At 41.6% G+C, this 19,137-nt stretch overlaps 3 protein-coding genes and 1 long non-coding RNA gene across 5 annotated transcripts in view; 1 reads left to right on the plus strand and 3 right to left on the minus strand.

The window, feature by feature from the left end:
* The window catches only part of appa (amyloid beta (A4) precursor protein a), a 37,752-nt gene extending 34,354 nt beyond the window's left edge, over positions 1 to 3,398 (minus strand). Inside the window, exon 1 of one of the 2 annotated variants that reach the window (XM_086048453.1) lies at positions 3,181 to 3,398. In XM_086048453.1, coding sequence (XP_085904579.1) covers positions 3,181 to 3,240 — 60 coding nt within the window. In that variant the 5' untranslated portion in view covers positions 3,241 to 3,398. The remainder of the gene's footprint in view (positions 1 to 3,180) is intronic. The other variant, XM_086048463.1, reaches the window with a different exon arrangement.
* Positions 3,399 to 5,745: 2,347 nt separating this feature from the next.
* On the minus strand, positions 5,746 to 12,851 carry cyyr1 (cysteine/tyrosine-rich 1). The gene is made up of 4 exons (XM_086043038.1): positions 12,558 to 12,851; positions 10,198 to 10,297; positions 8,383 to 8,543; positions 5,746 to 6,657 (listed from the first exon to the last, which is right to left on the minus strand). The coding sequence occupies exons 1-4, from the start codon at positions 12,640 to 12,642 to the stop codon at positions 6,524 to 6,526; spliced, it is 480 nt and encodes a 159-aa protein (XP_085899164.1). The 5' UTR covers positions 12,643 to 12,851; the 3' UTR covers positions 5,746 to 6,523.
* Positions 8,561 to 9,335, plus strand: LOC147152556 (uncharacterized). Its single transcript, XR_015088379.1, has 3 exons — positions 8,561 to 8,641; positions 8,994 to 9,132; positions 9,230 to 9,335. It is a non-coding gene; the product is annotated as an uncharacterized LOC147152556 (long non-coding RNA).
* A 1,558-nt stretch (positions 12,852 to 14,409) lies between the features above and the next one.
* The window catches only part of adamts1 (ADAM metallopeptidase with thrombospondin type 1 motif, 1), an 8,473-nt gene continuing 3,745 nt past the window's right edge, over positions 14,410 to 19,137 (minus strand). Inside the window, exons 4-8 of the mRNA XM_086048476.1 lie at positions 18,653 to 19,110; positions 18,356 to 18,542; positions 18,036 to 18,214; positions 16,388 to 16,563; positions 14,410 to 15,982 (exon numbers count right to left, since the gene is read on the minus strand). Coding sequence (XP_085904602.1) covers positions 15,244 to 15,982; positions 16,388 to 16,563; positions 18,036 to 18,214; positions 18,356 to 18,542; positions 18,653 to 19,110 — 1,739 coding nt within the window. The 3' untranslated portion in view covers positions 14,410 to 15,243. The remainder of the gene's footprint in view (positions 15,983 to 16,387; positions 16,564 to 18,035; positions 18,215 to 18,355; positions 18,543 to 18,652; positions 19,111 to 19,137) is intronic.

Raw genomic sequence — 19,137 nt, forward strand, 5'->3', positions numbered from 1 at the left:
GTGACTGTTGAGCATCAATGGCCTAATGGCAATATGCAGCAAGGGCAAACTGAATAACAAACAACAGTGACTGCATCACAGCCAATTACATTTAATACTATTGTGACCGTAATTTAAAAAAGGAAGATCAGATGCTGTTTTGTATGATAAATCAAGATTGTGATACAAGCTGCCTTACTTTCTGCATCACCAGGATCTAATTTGAGAGTGATCATTTCATTCTGTAATTTTTGTCATATCAAGTGGCAAGTGGTCTACATGCTTTCCATTAAAAAAAATCTAATCAAACTAGTGCAAAATAAAGGTTTTGCTCTTCACTATAATAAATATAACCTCCTTGCTTCCAAAAATAATTGAACTCATTTGGATTTGGGAAAAAACTGTTTTAAAGTGCCTGTGTGTAGAATTTAGTGCCATCTAGTGTTGAACTAATAGAATGCAAAGACCTTCAGCAGAGGCGCAAACAAAATGTCATCACAAACGACTTCTAGTATTCCCTCAAGTGACGAAGTAAGTGTATTGCATTTGTTACACATGCTGTTGAGGAACTACGTTCGCTCAATTTGTCTCCTTAGGGTTAGGGTTATTCGCGTAGTCATAGCAGAAAGATGGCGGAGAAACATCGTCCTGTAGGGGAGGTGCGTCTAATGTAATATAATTAGCGATTACTAAGACACGATTATATAAAAAAATTCTGATGTTCAAGAGCATTTTTTTTGTATATTATTGAAATTAATAGTGTTTTTTTAATCAAAGAAAAAAAATCTAAGCATCCTACACACTTTCCCTTTCATAAGTCTGCATTTGCAAGGAATAGATCTTTTTTCCTCTAACTTGCATGTAACTTAGGACAATAGCTTGTATAAGATACTCATGTTAAAAACAGTAATAATAATAATATTAAAATAATATATAAGAAAATGTGTTTAGCGTAGTCAACAATGGAGCTATTTCCGTGTTAGTTCAAACGACATGCCTTCCTGTTGTTCGCATCAGTGATTGGCTGAATGTGCATGGCCGGAGGTTTATCTAAATTAAGTTGATTGATGAAAGGTATTTTGTATTAATTAGATGTTAAAATTAAATAAACAACACGTGCTGTAACTAGTTCTTTTTTTGAAGTAAATAAAATGGTTTTCAGAATTTTTACTTGTCAAAAAAAAGCTACACGAATGATATTTCTTTGTGACTGGATCGTCGAGGGCGGAGGCAGAATTTATGCCTCCCAGCGCAAAGTTTTCCACTCACAATACAAGGCTAAAAATAAATTCGCTTTCAGGCTCACATATACACTATGAACAACACAGAACGACTCCGAATGACGCCGAACTCTGAACGAGGTTGTGTTTGATGTGACGTCTTATTTCGCGGATCCAGTCAATGACGTCAGTGACAGATTGCTCAAATTATGACATTACAGTTGATCACCGATTTTGCATAAAATGCAAAACATCGAGCGATTTCAATACACTCATTGCTATCGGTGTTAAGTCTAGTGTTTAGTCTCATAATAAAGTCTTTGAAGTCTTCAAGGTTGGCAATTAAGGTTTCCACCATGTACACCCGCATTGGGATATGCACCAACATTTAATATGTCCTTTCTTGGCCCTCTATGATAGTTTATGGAGACGTGTTTGCAGTTTTGCAGAATCCTGCAAACTAATTTGTCTCTCAAATGTCAATCTCTTGTAGCCTGTCAGCTAAACAGAGGCAATAAATGAAGACTTTTGTCATGCACTTCTCTCTGAGTAATTCATGCCGGCTACATACAATCTGTTTGAGCTAGAGAGTACACTAAATATCTTACAATGGATTAATTACAGGGGTCCTCGGGATACGACGTCCTCGACATTCGACATTCTGAGCACGACGTTTTCATGCTGCCCGAGAAAGCATGCCCAGTTACTGCTGCACTTACTCTGTTCTGCGGTTGACTAACGTTTGCTATGGTCTAGAAAAGTTCTTCTTACAAATATTAACTCAAACTATGATTTTAATACTGCGTAGTCTGATGAAGGACAACTGCCCGTTTCGACTTGCGTACACGTGCTGCATTTATGTGTGCGTCAAGAAAGCTGGGGGAAATGTGCTATTTTCTTTTACATCAATTATGAAACTGCATTTTGCATGTTACTTGGTCAAGTACGTGAGCACAATAAGGGTGTACATTAAAAAAAGGGAAAAAAGGAAAGAGCAACAATAGCACCCATGGCTTCCCAGCTCTTGAGCTCTCTCGACCCTAATGCTGCAGTGCACCGCCGCCATCTTACTTCGCTTTTCTCCATCAAACGACTGAAATGCCTTGCTTTGTCAGTCACATTGTTCATCTTGTCGTGTCAACACGGTCGCTTGGCTTGGTTTGCTTGGCGTATGAACGCCGTGGGGATCTTTAACACTATTTACGTATGTCGTGTCTCCTCATTTCAGTCCTAAACACGCCCACTCGCCTAAAATTAGGATTCGGCTCCTGGACAAGGGTAGAAAAAACGCTTTTCACTTAATAACTTGTTTGTTCATAGTAAACAACGGAAAAGGCACTGTATCACGTTTACTAGTAGCAATATGGAGGTGGCAGGGTATGAAATCACTTTCACTGTGGACAAGTGCAAGCTACTACTTCGAGGGAGGTTAAAAATCAAAACATCCATTCGAATGGTCGAAAGGGGGAAAACAGCTGCCGCCGCTTTGACCTGAGGCTTTCACCACATAAAAATGTATTACGTGTTAAGGAAATCAGGTATTCGTACAAAATGGTTGCATTAAACGGGGCAGCAGCATCTCCCACATTTATCGCTTGATAACAATTTGCAATGCGGTGTATGCTTGGTCTAATAAGTCGCGTTTCAACAATAGATGTTGGGCAAGCCGATGATAAGCCTAAACTTCCGGTTCTTTCACAGTTAAAATAGCAATAATCTCCAAAAGGGTATGTTAGTCAAGCTTTGATATATAAACATTTACTTGACCAAACGTTAAATGACTGTAGGTTCAACTGATTGCCAGCTAATGAGTATTAGCAGCCCGTTTCGGGCTTCCTTTGTGATTGGATTTAGTGCGTTGTGAAAGGGTTGGAGGCACAGGTTCCGGTCTTGCTGTGGCTAACATTAGCGGGCTTAGTTCCAATGACAGCCGCATCGAAGCAGAATCGTGCATTGTAACGGAATAAAAACAGCTTCTTACCTCAGCCGCCAGAGTCGACGCCGCAACGGCCAGTAGCATTAACGCCACTCGATCCCCCATGTCGTTTCGTGGACACGACGCTCCTGTAGGCACCGTTTCTCCGAACAGTTATACGTTTAGTGGGTGCGTGACTGTGTTTGTTCGCCTGTGACTCCCGTTGTCTGGCTACGCGCGAGACCCAAGCTGCACAGCTGCTCTGTGTCGGATCACGTGACCACGGAGGAGCCGGATAAGCGCGCACGCCCCCGCTATCGTCATCGATGCACGCGAGCTCATGTAGTTTGGCTTATTCAGAGAAAATTGCACAAATCTGGAAATAATCTATTACCAAGATATTTATTTTACAAATGTGTTCTTTACCAATGGTGTCTTTTGACACATCAAACGATTTAAATTAAATTCCTCTGAGACCCAGCGGGACATTCTCAGCACCCCTGGATAAGATGTGTTAAAAAAAAAAGTCTTAAAATGAATTTGATTTTTATTGCAGAAGCATTTTCTCATACTGAAAATTAAACCAATGGGCCTCCAGACACAGAATCAAGCTCCTCCCATAGACATCTTAGTCCCCAGACCTCAACTCCATTTAAAACCTGTGGAGTGAGTTCAAATGGAGAGTGCAGAGTAGAAACCCCAGGTCACTGTAGGTGGTTTGCAATATTAAGCCACCTGGCTCACCTTATGACTCCGTTCCGCCACACTTCTTTAAGGAGATTCTCCCGAGTATTGGTAAATCGGTTTTGGCCATTAGCAACAGCAGCATGTCTTCTGGTGTAGTCCCCCAACATTTTAAACATGCTTTAGTGCAACCCCTGCTTAAAAAAACTGGCCTTGATCAAGCTGTGCTATCCAATGTTACACCCATTTTCAAGCTGCCTTTTATTTCTACAATTCTGGAAAAAGTGGTGCACTCAGTTAAGATCTTTCTTGGATGAACATAATGTAATGGAAGTTTTCCTGTCACGCTTCAAGAAGATGCATAGCACAGAGTCAGCCCAGTTACGTGTTTTTAATGACATCCTCCTGGCAAATGACACTGGAGACTATGTATGTCTAGGTTTGTTGGATTTGACGGCAGCATTCAATATGGTAGACCGGAGTATTCTTTTGACTTGTATGCAACACCAAGTGGGCATTAGTGAATGCGCTCTGGTGTTTCAGACCCTATTTGGCTGGCAGGACCTTTTCTGTTAGTCTAGGTTCCTCTGAGTCCCGCCCTGCTCCTCTATCGAATGGTGTTCCGCAGGGTTCTACTTTGGGCCATTGTTCTTCTCTTTGTATTTGCTGCCCCTGGGTTCCAGCCTTCGAAAACATGGTATTTCCTTCCACTGCTATGCGGACGACTGTCTATGTCTATGTCCCGCTGAGCAAAAAAGACACTTTCTCCATGAGACCACTTTTGTCCTGCCTAGAGTACATACAAGCCTTTATGTCACTAAATTTCTTAAATTTGAACAAAGAGAATACAGAAGTTATGGGCCCAGTGGCTCTTCTACATCCCACCCTGTCGACCTGGGCCCCCTGGCTTCATATCTAAAGTCAACAGTCTCGAATTTGGGTTTTAAATTGGTCAGTGTTTTTTGAATTGGACTGGCAAATCAGTGCTGTTGTTCGATCCAACTTCTTTCATCTTAGACAGCTGGCTAAAGTAAAGCCCCTCCTTTCCCATCAGCACTTAGAAACAGTCATCCATGCCTTTGTTACATCTTGGCTAGATTACTGTAATGCACTTTATTTTGGAGTCAGTCAGTCGTCTCTCAAACGTCTCCAGTTCGTCCAAAATGCTGCTGCCCGCCTCCGAACTGGAACTCGGAAGATAGCGCACATAACACCAATTCTGGCCTCCTTTCACTGTCTCCCAGTGCAGTTTAGGGTTCAATTTAAGATTCTTCTATTTATTTATAAGTCATTAAATGGCCTCGCCCCGGCATACCTCTACAAGGTCCTCCACTCCTGTGCACCTTTCCGCCGCTTCAGGTCTGCGGACCAGGCGCTGCTCGAGGTGCCGAGGACTAAGCGGAGCCTCAGAGGGGATCGAGTCTTTTCGGCTGCTGGTCCTTCCCTTTGGAATGACCCATTGGATGTTAGGAAAGCCGCCACTCTGTCCACTTTTAAAACCCGGTTGAACACATGTCTATTCTCTGGCTTTTGATCTTACCTGAGACTGACAAATTTGTTTTTTCCGGTGTCTATTGTATATAGTGTTTTATGTTGATTTATTGATTTCACTTGTTGTATTATGGCTATTTTGTTGTTTGTATGTGAAGTGCTTTGTTACAGCTCTAGCTGTTGTGAAATGCGCTATACAAATAAAATTGTATTGTATTGTATTGTGGAATTTAGCATACATGTCCAGCTCCGGTCAATATTTATTACACCAGGTATTGTGTTTTAAAAATGTTTTAGAAGAAGTCTTCATTTTTGTAATGTAATTAAATTCTGAGTTTTGAATTTCCAAATGGATCAATTTGACCCATAACAGAACAGGGGGGTTAACTGCACACATTCACGTTAGCAATGAAAGAACAGGAGGAAGCCTAGAAAGAAAACAGTCAAATATTGATGCCATATTTAGTTACATCTTTAATTTACAATATTAATAAATACAGCCAGGAGATGCTGTCGTTTATGCACTAAAAACAGTAAAGTCTCATCCACCATTCACAGTCACCGTGTAATCACATTATGAGAACAGCAGTTTGAATCAGTACAACTGCACTCCATGTAATAAATGTTTCACAATAGTGACGTTTCAGAGTGGCTCAGCATGTGACCTCAGTTCACCTTCAATGTTGTAATATTGTTCCAAGTAAAAGTGGGAAAACTCATTTCATTTGACACCCTGCCTTGCTTTGTTCAGAAATGCATATTACATCTGCTTACATTCCAGAAACAATGACAAAGATGAAATAATTCCTAAATGAATTACAGAAAAAAACTATGTTTTAGAGTGTGAAGATGTTCTTCCTGATATAATAATATTCCCTCATATGCTTAGAAAAGTAGTCCATCCAGCCATCCATTTTCCCTCAATTTAAAAAAGGCAGATCAGTCCCTTTGAAGTGCACAGCCAGAGCTTGATAAGCTTTTGGTTGTGGCTGCAGGCTAGCACAACAACTTGCAGTGTCTCATTGTCCTGTCCTACATTGTATTAAATTATTATTAAGTTCTTCAACACCACCGTCGGTTTTCATCTACTCAGCGGAACAGTTCAGGTAACCTGAGTGCTGAATCATTATTGCACTGAGCCCTGCTCCATACACCTGAGGTGCTCGAAGTTCTCTTGCCTGCATAACCAGGCCACGAGAGCTTCATTTCAGCCACCAGTGGAAGATTCATGCAATCATTTGCTCGTGCACCTCAAATAAGGAGGAGGAGGGGAGGAGCTGGCCGGCCCTGACTGCATCGGTGGGAAAGGTGGAGTGTGCAGAGGTGGAGAATACATCTCACAGTCGTATGGGTATGGAGGCGGAGGACCTGAGGATAATACAAAAAAAAAAGTACAGATAGACTTTGCGCAAATGTTTTGTCATTACTGCTTCAATATGATGAACTTGTGGCTTCTCGTATAGATATAAAGAAGAGGATTTTATGTTGCCCTGTACATTACTTAACTTTTGCCTCAGATTGGGGTGGTTGCTTTTCCATTTCAAAATAGTACGTTGTGTTTTTTCAAATAAATATAAAATCATCTGATTCCCTTGTACATTTCATGTCAAATATTCTGGAATAAACTCTTAAAAAACTGATCCCCGTTTAATGAGTTGGATGAGGCTTTTCTGTCCTCTAGCGGTAAAACAGTTGAGTCGCAAATGAAATACATAATCCCAGCAGGATTACATTCATTTACCCACTGAAACACCACAGGAGCTGAGAAGAAAGGTAAAGGAGTTTGTCAGCTCCAGCTCCAAGTTGAAGGCTTCCTGGAAGTTATATATTAAATACCTATCGTACAGCCCCCTGCCAGTTGAGCTCTAGATTAAAACTGCCAGGCACTGATCTTGACATTGACTTCTAGTTTAAAAAAAATCCAAGGTGCCTTGCATCCCACTTAATGAGCAGTATTCCCTTCATCTGGTGTTGAGGTGCAGAACCCTCCATCTAAGTGTCCGTACTGCAACACAAGTTTGTTCATGTGGGTGAAACGTGATCACAAGCCTCAGAGGGGATTGAGATTTTTCCAGACCTTCCCTTTGGGCCTTATTTCACTGAGGTACGAAGGTTTGTAAATGTGTGCGCGATTCCCCAAAAATTCTATAACAATTATTTTGGTGACAAAGACGAATTGGGCTATACTGAAATGGAGAGGAGTGAATTTACTTCTCAGTTATGGCGTTAGATTGATGCCAAAATTACATCAGCGTAATGTCAAATTACTGCATGCAAAAATGTGTTTTGCATGTACAAAACCGTCCACCCGCACGCACAAGATTGTTTTTACGCTTGTGTCTTCTCTCCGCTACCGCTACGCGTACAATATGCTGATTCACGCTTGCGATACAGGTGCCACAATTCTTAACCAATCAGGAGTCGGACAGTAGGGCTAATTCTGATTGGCTGTTTTCTATCCAATCGCATTTTACAGCAGTAAGTACGACAAACAGTTGGTGAAGGGTCGGTTTTCTTATGGATTCTAACACACTTTGCTGTTCTTATTGTTGTGGTAATAATTTACTCTTCATGGTAATAATTCAAAAACATATATTTTTTCCAAGTATCTTTGTTTGGTTTAACTTTATTGTCCCTTGAGACAGCAGCAGTTCATTTTTTTTTCTGTTCTCTCCCCACCTCTTAGTTACGATTGGATAGTAAACAGCCAATCAGAATTAGGAGAGAAGTCGCAAGCGTAAAAGCAATCTTGTGCGTGCATGTGGACGATTTTGTACGCGCGAAACACATTTTTGAATGCACATAACATGATTTTGTATGCGGTATTTCACATTACATACACGCCTAACACATTTTTGTACGCGGTATTTGACAATACGCTAATGTAATAATGCATGCTAATGTGCCTCAATCTAACAGCATACTCAGCATGTGGCTGTTGGTCACATTAATCAGACACATTATAATCGAGACGAGAATGAGAGCACCAAGAAAAGGGACGAATGCAGGAAAGTGGAGATTATGGCGTATAAAACAGCAGCATCCGTCGAGCCACCGACACAGAGTCAGTTTGTAATTTGAGTGGGGACAAACCTGGGTAGCCTTGTCGTACAGTGTGAATGTATGAAGTGCTGAACACACCAACCCTGGCGCCATGTCCATTTTTCATGCACATACACACACACAGGAACAAGGCTGCCATTGCACCCATCAGAAACACCACACCCAACACAATCCCGGAAATGGCAGTGCCCCTGGAAATACACAAACAGTCACACATGAGGAGGAAGAGGAAGCGATATCAAAGAAACACTTCTGGTTGTTGCCTCAGTGACCGACTGCATCATCTGCTGTAAGTCAGTGGTGTAACGTGGGCGTGAGCATGAGAAGAAACAGGGCATTTCTGGTGCCTGTGAATAGCGTTGTCAATGTCAAAATTAGTCAGCATGTAGACCAGGGGTGTCCAAACATTTTGTAAGGACAAGATTTTGTGAGGTGAAAATGTGCAGGGGCCGACCATTCAGCTTCTAGTTGCTTTATTTTTTCATGGCGTTGGCTACCAGTCGTAGTTGACATGTTCTGTCTTGTGGTGACTCTTGATACGGCCACAGCAACGTAGTATTTCAGTGGAAAAAATATGCCAATTTCTACTTGCCCTGGAAGCAACGTCCCGCTCAGCCAACTTTTTTCTTTATTCGCTCCAGTCTCTTTTAGAAATGCGTTGGAAAGAGCTACGCAAAGGTCATGCAGCAAGGGGTTCACTCTGACACCTAACACGACTTTGAGGGTGGTGTGTTCCGAGAGGCAGAGCCTGCTCCAAAGCACCCGAGAGCACAGCCACAGGTCTGCTGCCATCTTCTGGTGAAATATAAAATAGCGTTCTATATTTTACTGTGGTCAACAGTCCTGACCGGGCCACACATTATTAATTTCATGCCAGAGGCTGCAGGCTGATGGAAATTCGAACACAGGCAACATTGGGCCCCCGCACCGGACTTTGGACACACCTGATGCAGATGTATTACATGTGTTGAACCATTAGAGGTAAGACTATGCCTGTGAGTACAATGTTATTGCGGGGAACGCACATTTTCATACCTGTCAACTTGTACATTCTCCCCATATTTTACAAATGTTTTGATCATTTCAAATTGTGTACGCCGTATAAAAATCTTTGTACGGGAAAAAAAAATAAATTAAAAACTCGTTTTTTGTGAGACCGATCTCGTCTTGCCCATTTCGGCTCTAATCCGGAGCGTCCGACAGCGATTCCGACTGCAAACTTCGGCCGACTTTCACAAGCAAAGTACCCCCCCTGTTGAGCGATAAACACTGTGTAAGATTCTATATAGAAATATCCGTTTCCCCCACCTCTCCCGCTGAGCGATAAATACTGTGTAAGATTATATATAGAAATGTACGGGCAAATTAAAACTTTTGTAAGATTCAGCACAGGTATGCATTTTAAGGAAAAAAAGGACTCTACAGTGTTGTTGCAGGCAGTTAATAAAGACAGCTCTATGGTATCGCAGAAGAGAACAGTGTTTTTTCTTTTTTTTAAAAGTCGGTACTTGAACCGGTTAGGGCGATTACAGGGACAGACAAACACCCACTTCTGCCCTTGCTTAGTCCATCCTTTTAAAAAAACTTCTTGTCCTCCATCAACCTAATGGGCGTCTGTCCGGGACCGTTCTGTCCCTGAGACAGAACGCCCATCTCTGGTGATAAATACATCATAGAGTCACCACACTAATTAATCCATGTCAGCAAAGTCAAGTCCTGGTAAATTAAAAGACAGCTGTTGTTCATGTTAGCTGTTTCACTCTAATCTTAAACCCACTTTTACCTGAAATAAATAGTTTTACACTGCAGAAAAGGCAGCCTGATTGATGGGTTGTAATAACTCACGAAAGGACGTCGCCCACGTAGGCGTAATAGGAGCAGCAGAAAGGTGGCGAGCCTTCGCAACAGTACTCGAGACAGCTGTGGCACTGGGCTTTGCTGCCACCTGCAACACACCATGCACACATTTTATAACGGAGCCACTGTAAGATTATACAATACAGTACATGCATTTTAAGAACACATCAACAGTATGACACGCTGGACTTTTTTAATCATGATACAATCTTGTGTTTTGCATTTTGAGTTTGCAAGAAGAGGAAATGCCACTGTTATTGTATGACACCTTTCACACATGGCCAAAACTATTACTCATATACTGTACTTACAAAGACAATAGTTGAAATTGACAGCAGCAGTCACTGATGGTGTAGTAGTGTGCTTGCCTGACTTTGATGCCGGCACAGTGGGTTCAATTCCCACTTGGTGACTGTGTGAATGTCAGAGTGAATGCTTGTCTGTCTGTGTATGTGCTCTGTGACTGCCTGTTTACCAGTCTGCATTCCAAAGTCAGTCTGTATATTTGCAAACACAGGATGAATTTATTTTGGTTTGGGTGTACACTGTAAAAAAAGTTCGTCGACATTACTGTAGAAAATTGTGAAATAGCAACAGTCCAAAAATCTAAAATCTAAAATTGTGTATCACCGTAGTACATATTACCGTAAATCAAGAAATAATACAGAACTTAAATTTTTACAGTGTTAATGTGTAGAAAATACTTACAATTTCTGTGAAAAATAAAAAATAGTAAAAATTAATAGGAAAGGGTTAGGGTTAAACGTATAAAAGAGTAATCTATATATGTACAGTATCCATCCATCCATTAATTATCTATACCGCTTTATCCTGACGAGAGTCGCGGGCGTGCTGGAGCCTATCCCAGCTGTTGTCGGGCAGTAGGTGAGGTACACCCTGGATGGCTGCCAGTCAATCACAGGGCACACAGAAACAAACAAACATTCACAGTCACAATCAATCCTAGGGACAATTTAGAGTGTCCATTTAACCTACCATGCATATGTTTGGAATGTGGGAGGAAACCGGAGTACCCGGAGAAAACCCACGCAGGCACGGGGTATGCATGCATGGTAGGTTAATTGGACACTCTAAATCAGACATGTCCAGGTCTAGTTCTCTCTCATTCTCAAGGGTCGCTTTTCCTGCCTGTTTGACATTTTTAATGTAAATTTTCAGGTAAAACATTTAAAACATTTTTTTACAGTAAAATCTTGAATTAAGTACATTTCTAACTGTAAAATCAACAATATCACTATTTTGTACCATAGCTGGTTGACTTCCTCTTTAAGCAGCAAAGTCCATCTGTTTTTAGCCGTCTCGGGGGGGCGGCCATTTTGTCACTTCTGTCGACTGAAAATGACATCACAGATGCTCAGGGCTCAGATAATGACCAATCATTGCTCAGCTTCAGAAAACAGGTGAGCTGTGGTTGGTCGTTACCTGAGTGCAGATTAACCGTGATGTCATTTTCAGTTGACAGGAGTGACAAAATGGCCGCCCCCAGAGATGGCTAAAAACTGGAGGATTAACTCTTACTCCACAAACGCAGTATTTATCAGAATGTCTTGTTTTAACTACTGGGCCTGTATAGAACAGATTCTTGAAAAAATATGTCAGGGTTGACTTCCCCTTTAATCTAAATGTTCTGGCAAAACATTGTTTTTTAAAAATGTAAACACTATTCTTCGGTAAAACCTTGAATTAAGTACATATTGTAAGTGTAAAAGAAACAGAAGTAGTACATTTTGTACCGTAAATGATGAAAATGTGTTACTGTTATTTAACGGTAGCTTGTCGGCAACCATGCCGCTGGCGTTTTACCGTAAAAACAGCTTTTTATTTTTTACATTGTATGATAACAGAAAGCTATTTAGACGGTATTCGCCGATTTGCCGTTGTTTTAAAGTTTAAAAATGTCAAATGCCACATTGACATTTGTAATTATTTTCCTGTAAAGAGTCACATGCACACAAGCCAACTTTTTCCATTCAAATCCGACCATAAAATTTGTGTGATATACCTCAATGTAATTGCCTGCGAGAGAGCTTCCTAGGTGGTCCTTGCAGGTCCGGGCTCAACAGGCACGAGAAACAATCTTGAACAGTCCCTTCAACCCCCCCCCCCTTTTTTTCTCTTCTCCCTAGGTCAATGTGGGCGGCTGTCGCCTCAACGTCGGCTCACCAGCCGGAACGCACGCACCAACGCACACGCGCACACAAGACACAATGTTTGGCTACGGCTTTTACCAACACGTTGGCACAAAAGCAATTACATCGATAACAAAAGTAATTACTAATTTATAAGATAAATTGACTGAACAAAATCATCTACAAAAAAGAGCTCACCAGTGAAACAACAAAGCAGCAATGCGTTTCTCAGAAGTTTCCATTTCCATCTCACTGCCTGTGTCATCCTCCAGGGGTTTTCCATGAGCCTCCTCTCGCTGCCTTTTCTTCTTTACGAACATGGACACAGTGGAACCAAAACCCCTTTGCGACGCTTCGCAGCGGTCACATGGTTGAATTTGGCAGCATTATCCCCCAAAACGTCTCACCAAAGCTGATCAAAACAGAAAAAGTCCAATGTGCCTTTAAATAACTTGGAAGCCCCACCGTTTGTTGCCCCCACGTGTGAGCGTCTCTCCCACACCTCAGAACCGCCTGCTGAGCTATTAATTCTCCTCCTCCCCGAGAAACAAGAGAGAGAGGGAGAGAGAAGAGAGAGTGGCAAACCCCCCAGATCCTGTTCATTTTCTGAAGTGTCTTCTGAAACACTGGTCCACTAAAACTGGCTATGTCCTTTTTACTAAGAAATAAAGATTTATCTCGATTTATTATTGATCGTAGTGACTATGAATTCAGTATACTCTGGAAGAAAAAAAATCCAGATTTAGAGTGTCCAATTAACCTACCATGCATGTTTTTGGAATGTGGGAGGAAGCTGGAGTACCTGGAGAAAACCCACGCAGGCATGGAGAGAACATGCAAAATCCATGCGGGAAGGCCGGGCCGCGTTTGAACCCACAACCTCTGCACTGTGAGTGAGACGTACTAATCAGTCTGCCCCCATACCACCACTAAACAAGCCTTATGAATTTAATAATTATTCTGGGGAAATTCCATGTGCAAAAAATTAGTCATTAAAAACCACAGTGTGAGAAGATCTGGATTTGAATCTCAACTTTGGCCTTCTTGTGTGGCGCTTGCATGTCCTCCTCATTCGTCAGGTTCCGACGTTCTGCCTTTTTGAGTGGTGGTCCCATTGGACCGCCATGATCCAAGTTGCGGTGGCCTTGTCAGAATCGGTACTGGCCCGTGGTAAAATATGATGCTTCAATGTTTACTCATTACAGTACTTCATTGTTAATTGACTCTCTCATATTGCCTCTTTGAATAATTCTAATTTCGTAACAAACTATTGACAGTTCAACATAGTTTTTAATTTCACTTTTGATGTTTAATGTATTGATCACAATGCCTTGGCCTTACAGTTTATTGTGGTTTACTATTAACTTCTTGAAAGCTCTTCTTCTTGGCACTGATTAATGTGAACGGCTACTGGCTTGACATCACTGGTATAACAAGAACACATTTTCTATACTATATATATGAATATACCGGTACTTTTAACTTAGGCCGCTCATATTGACTGTCATATGCATTAACATAGTAATTAATGCATTTTCGGTTTCTGGACATCATTACTGTGTATTATTTCTCTAATAATTTGCCTTTGGTGTTGGTCTAAACGCCACAGCAGTTGCAGACAACGGGGTTTGAACAATGATGGCACACACTTGCATGTGTGTGGTTTATTGCTCCAGATCCACAGCATAGTAAAATACAGGTATTTGGTGTGTAAGGTAGGCTGCCTTATAAAACAGTGCAGATCTTTCTTTGACCCAAGCCACGATGACATGGTGATTTGGGTTCACACTTTACGTTTTGTGGTTAAATTAAGTTCAATTTATTATCAAGACACATTTTTTTGTTGCCACTAGGAGTGTAGGAGGTGTGTGTTTGCAGGAGAGTGTCAAGTACTGTATATGTACCATAACTTTCAAATAACAAACTTCTCCAGAGTCAATATTTTATTCATGAGCCAAGAACAATATATATATATATATATATATATATATATATATATATATATATATATATATATATATATATATATATAGTACATACAGTACACAAAACATTGCATAAATACTCTTTATATTCTATACTTCCTTCTGTGATCTCAGTAACAAATAAAAATAATATTAAAACGGCCACATGATTATATTTAACAGGCTGTACAAAAATAAATAATGTTTGGATATTTTGTACAAAAGAGGAAAAACTGCACAAACAGATGCCTTCGCAGAAGGCAAGAGAGACTTACTTATGAAGTAGTAGCAGGAGACAAGTCCCTCGATAAGTCTCCACACACATACATCCATATAACCCAACATACGCGCACGCACACACACACACTTAAACACACAGACAAATTCTTTGGTTTTCAAGATATGGCTAAATGACAAAATACGAGGCATTCATCGAGAGAAAATGAGTTTAACAATGTGCCGCTGGTAAAAACAAAAGTGAAGTGCTACAGATTTGTGATAAATTAAATGTTGACTGATAGTTCAAAATAAATCTCAATTTCCATACCTGATGGGGTGACTAAGTAGAATATGAGCTATTTCTTTTCTCTCTTTTATATCCACAACCATTACAATTGTCCAGCCCAGCTTGGACAAACAAAATATGTTTTAAATCTTTACATACCCTCACACACAAGCATGCCATTGGAATTGTAAACAGCATGCTCAAATTCATGAACGTCCATCACGCTTGCCGATGTGCCACTGCTGCACTCCAAAGACAGGTGGCCAACTTTGTTGCTCCGAAGCTGTGACACAGTCAGTGTGCTTCCCGACAATGTGTGTGGGTGTGGAATACATAGATGCAGTCATTGACATGGGGAATTAATAAATTTGTAAAAAAAAAAAAAAAAAAGGAGGTCAGATTGACAAAGCAGTCCTTAGCAGGCACCTTGATAGCACAGCTCCAGCAGAGGTCGTGGTCGGTCTTTGGAGTCACAGCTGTCGTGGGTCAGTGTGTGGCCATCATAGCCAACGCAGCGAAGCTGGCGTTTTCGGAAACCTCTGCCACAGGTCTTTGAGCATACGGACCATTCTCCAAGAAGCCAGGAGGGGCAAGGCTGAGAGGCACAGGATCGCGATGCCAAAGGTCGCAGCTCCTCTGGGCAATCCTTGGATGGGCGGCCCTGGGGATCCAGACACACCACCTCTCTCTGCTGCATGCCACCTCCACAGGTCTGGGAGCAGGGACCCCACTCCATAAGAGCCCACTCAGCAACGCCCAACTCTCGGATGGCATTGATCGAATGGCGACGACCTCCGCCATTGCTTGTAGAAGCAGCATTGTTGGGTCTGGGAGCAAAGTAGCTGTACTTCACTCTGGGCCTTGGGGCTTCCCCCACGGACAGTACCTGAACAGTGAGAGCCTCAGGGAGGGGGGAAAAGCTGCGGATCCGCTCAAGACTAGCAGAAGAACCACTGTAGCGCAAAAGTGCCCCTCGCAGAGTGATGTCCGACTCCATGGTCATGAGTTTATAATCGCCATTCAACAGGTAGGTACCGTCCTGTCGACGCACTGCCAGGTAACTGTTGTCATGGCGACCATTGCCAGGGGCACGCTGTTTGACATCTAGATGGGTAGCACCGACTGGGATTGTCACTACGTCTTGGTAACCAGGCCTTAAAAAAAGAAAACAATTGGTTAGTTGAGCCAAACCACGATTGGAATGCTTTCCAAGGACGTCTTTATCTATTCATCCATTTTTATAGCACTAGTCCTTGGCAGGGTCGTTGGTAGCAAGAGTGTATTCCAGCTGACTTTGGGCAAGTGGTGGGGTACACCGTGGATTAGTTGCAAGCCAATCACAGGGAGCATAAAGAGAAACAACCATTCCCACTTACATTCACAAATATGCACAATTTAGAGTTTTGATGAGCGTAACATGCATGTGAAAGCCCACGCAAGCATGGGGAGTAAATGCGAACTCCATAACAAGATATTCCAACAGACGTTTGAAATCTGATGGCAGTAAATAATTGCCTGTCTTCATTAATGTTCAGAATAAAAAGTGTTCTGAATATTACCTGGCACGCTCCAGTGAGCCTGACACTTTCTTGCAGGTGGAGCCATTCCCTCCACACACACCACATTTATCGTAACGCTGATTGGAGCCAATAATGCGATCACATCCAGCCTTGACGCACTGGCCTTGAACACAAACTGAGGTGGAGTCAGGGCTGCAGGGTGTACCATCCACCACCTGGGGGCAGCAGAGAAACATAATGAGATGAAAGTCCTGCTCAGAATGTGTTACTTAAAAACAGCTCCTATTGATTTTTAATTATTGCACCACCTTTCATACAAATAAGAAAAAAACTTTCACCGAACTGGAAAAACATTGTAGTTCTCTTGCAAAAGCAAATATATTTTGTCTTCAAGTCCACAAGGACAGCTTATCTGTGGCTTATTTCTAGTGCTCAGGCTGATTGCAAAGTGAACTAATTAATTATCTAAAACCCTTTTCTCCAGTGACCGTATGGTCAGACAGTTGGCAGAATAGTACAAATAATAGCCGTAAATGTGTAAAGTTTTGCAAGGAGTGTCTTGATCATTTGGAATTTGGGTGTACTGTACAGCAGTGTGTTATAAAATTTCAAACTCAGCTACAAAGTAGTGTTTGTCCTTTTAGTTTTGCAAACTATGTTAATGGTTTTGCGATTGATATTAACAGTTTTAGAAATTGTGCTACAAAAGTCTCTGTTAGGGTTTAAGCATTCCGAAAAAATGTACCATATTACCTATAGCATATTACATAGCAAATCACCACATTTAAACTACTGTTCAGAAGTCTGGGGAAACACATATAAAACTGGATTAAAACCACTGTATACACTGCAAAAAAAGAGCAATGAGAATATCCAAATTGGGATTCTTCTCCACTCAAACCAGTTGTTCCTCCAATCCTAAATTTTAGAATTTGCTGATCTTTCGTAATTTAAAACTGCACAATTAATCTATAAATCCAGACATAAATTTCTACCAGGTTATACAAGGGATATGATTTGTTGATGATTATGATAGGTGTAGCATGCATGACTGACTGTACATATTAATGTTATTTTAAAGTTATAGGTAAGATAAAGTTATAGTATTGTGAATTACATTACTATATTACTATATGAATATGTTTTGGGAAAACAAGGCTTTAAGGTGTATTGTTTAGTAAAACAAGTGTAGGGACTATGATATTGATAGGTCAGTGACACACTGAAAATTATTACAATAGTTTGGATATATTGGTAGTTAAATATGATATGTAAAGTCATCTATCAACCTAAATGTATGACTGTAGGAATAGATAAGTTCATACTTACTCCTACTCCTTTTTGAACATGTAAGTGATCTGTTCTGTATGTGTAAGCAGATAATTTATTACCTATGTTGGACCAATTACTTCTACCTCTGTTTTTTTAAAAATCGATTTAATTTATTTGTTGATTGTCACAATTTTTCAGTTTTCTTTTCACAAGCTACTGTATTACACTGTACTCTTCTTTTTATGCATGTTTGAATTTCTTTATTTATTTTATCAAAAAAGTAAAATTATTAAATGTGCACTATGTGGCTGGAAGACAAAACCTGACCATTCGGCTTTTGCATGTCAGCACAAGGGTGATTGGGAGTTATAAAGACATTCAAAACTTAATGTAACCTATTTTCAAAAATTCTTACCTTAGATTTGAGCACAAAGAAGTATCCTGTTCCCTTGGCCCTGCACACAAGCTTGCACCGGTCTTTGGGCGAAACTCCGGCATATTTGGGTACCCATTCAACACCCTCGCCGGATCCAAGTGACACTTGGGCTGACATGTCATTGTGAGCCAGACACTGTTCCTCCCGAAATGACAAACCTAAAGAGTAACGAGAAGTCACGCTGGTCAGGTTTGTTTACTTTTTCCCTCCATAAATACACACGGACCTATCAGAGCGTGCACGTTTTTAATCATTCCCACTCAAGTGACTATTTCTCTTTGCCGTGAATGCTGACTTACCATTGGTCTCAGGGCAGGCCTCTGTGTTGCAGGAGCGGTACTGAATCCTCTTGCCCTCACAGTACTTTCCTCCATTCTTTGGCAAAGGGTTATCACATGAACGGAAGGAATACTGCACCCCTCCTCCGCATGTCCGGGAGCAGTCACCCCAGGGGCCCCACACTCCCCAGCCACCATTGACAGGAATCTAGAAATGTTACACAGCCATACAGTAGGTTACACTCTGATTTAAACCTGAGGCATGAAATCAAAATACAAATGTTCCTGCTAAATGATCAGAAGAAGTCAAGTTCCTACCTGATGTTTGGAAGCTTGGCCCTTTGTGAGACACTGCCCGGCCAGGCAGTAGCTGTCGTGCCCACAGGGGGTTCCATCGGCCCAAGGCGAGTTCTTGGTCTGGCACACCAGCAAACCATTGGATGTTGTAACGGTGCACCACAGAGCCGCACAAGTGGTGCTCAGGTCAGGGCAATGTTGGGAGTGATCACCAAAAGTCAGCCGACACTGATGGTCTGCATCGTAGACCGTCCCAGGCAGCGGCAGAGGGAGCGGTTGAGGCTTGGCCGGCTTATCAAGCAGACACTGACCGTGGCCATTGTCCAGAAAAGTGGTGACCATGAGGGCGGAACAGGGGGACCATGGCTGCTGCTGGTCAAGATTGGACAGGGTGGAGGCCATCATGTGGGAGCCCCAGTGGGGGCCGTTCACCCCGGAGCACAGCTGGGCATCATCATGAGGCATGTTGAAAACATGGCCTGCAGGACAGTGCATGAAAACAACAC

This window comes from Filicampus tigris, chromosome 1 (assembly GCF_054856515.1).
Source record: "Filicampus tigris isolate MCC_2025a chromosome 1, RoL_Ftig_1.0, whole genome shotgun sequence".
Taxonomy (NCBI): domain Eukaryota; kingdom Metazoa; phylum Chordata; class Actinopteri; order Syngnathiformes; family Syngnathidae; genus Filicampus; species Filicampus tigris.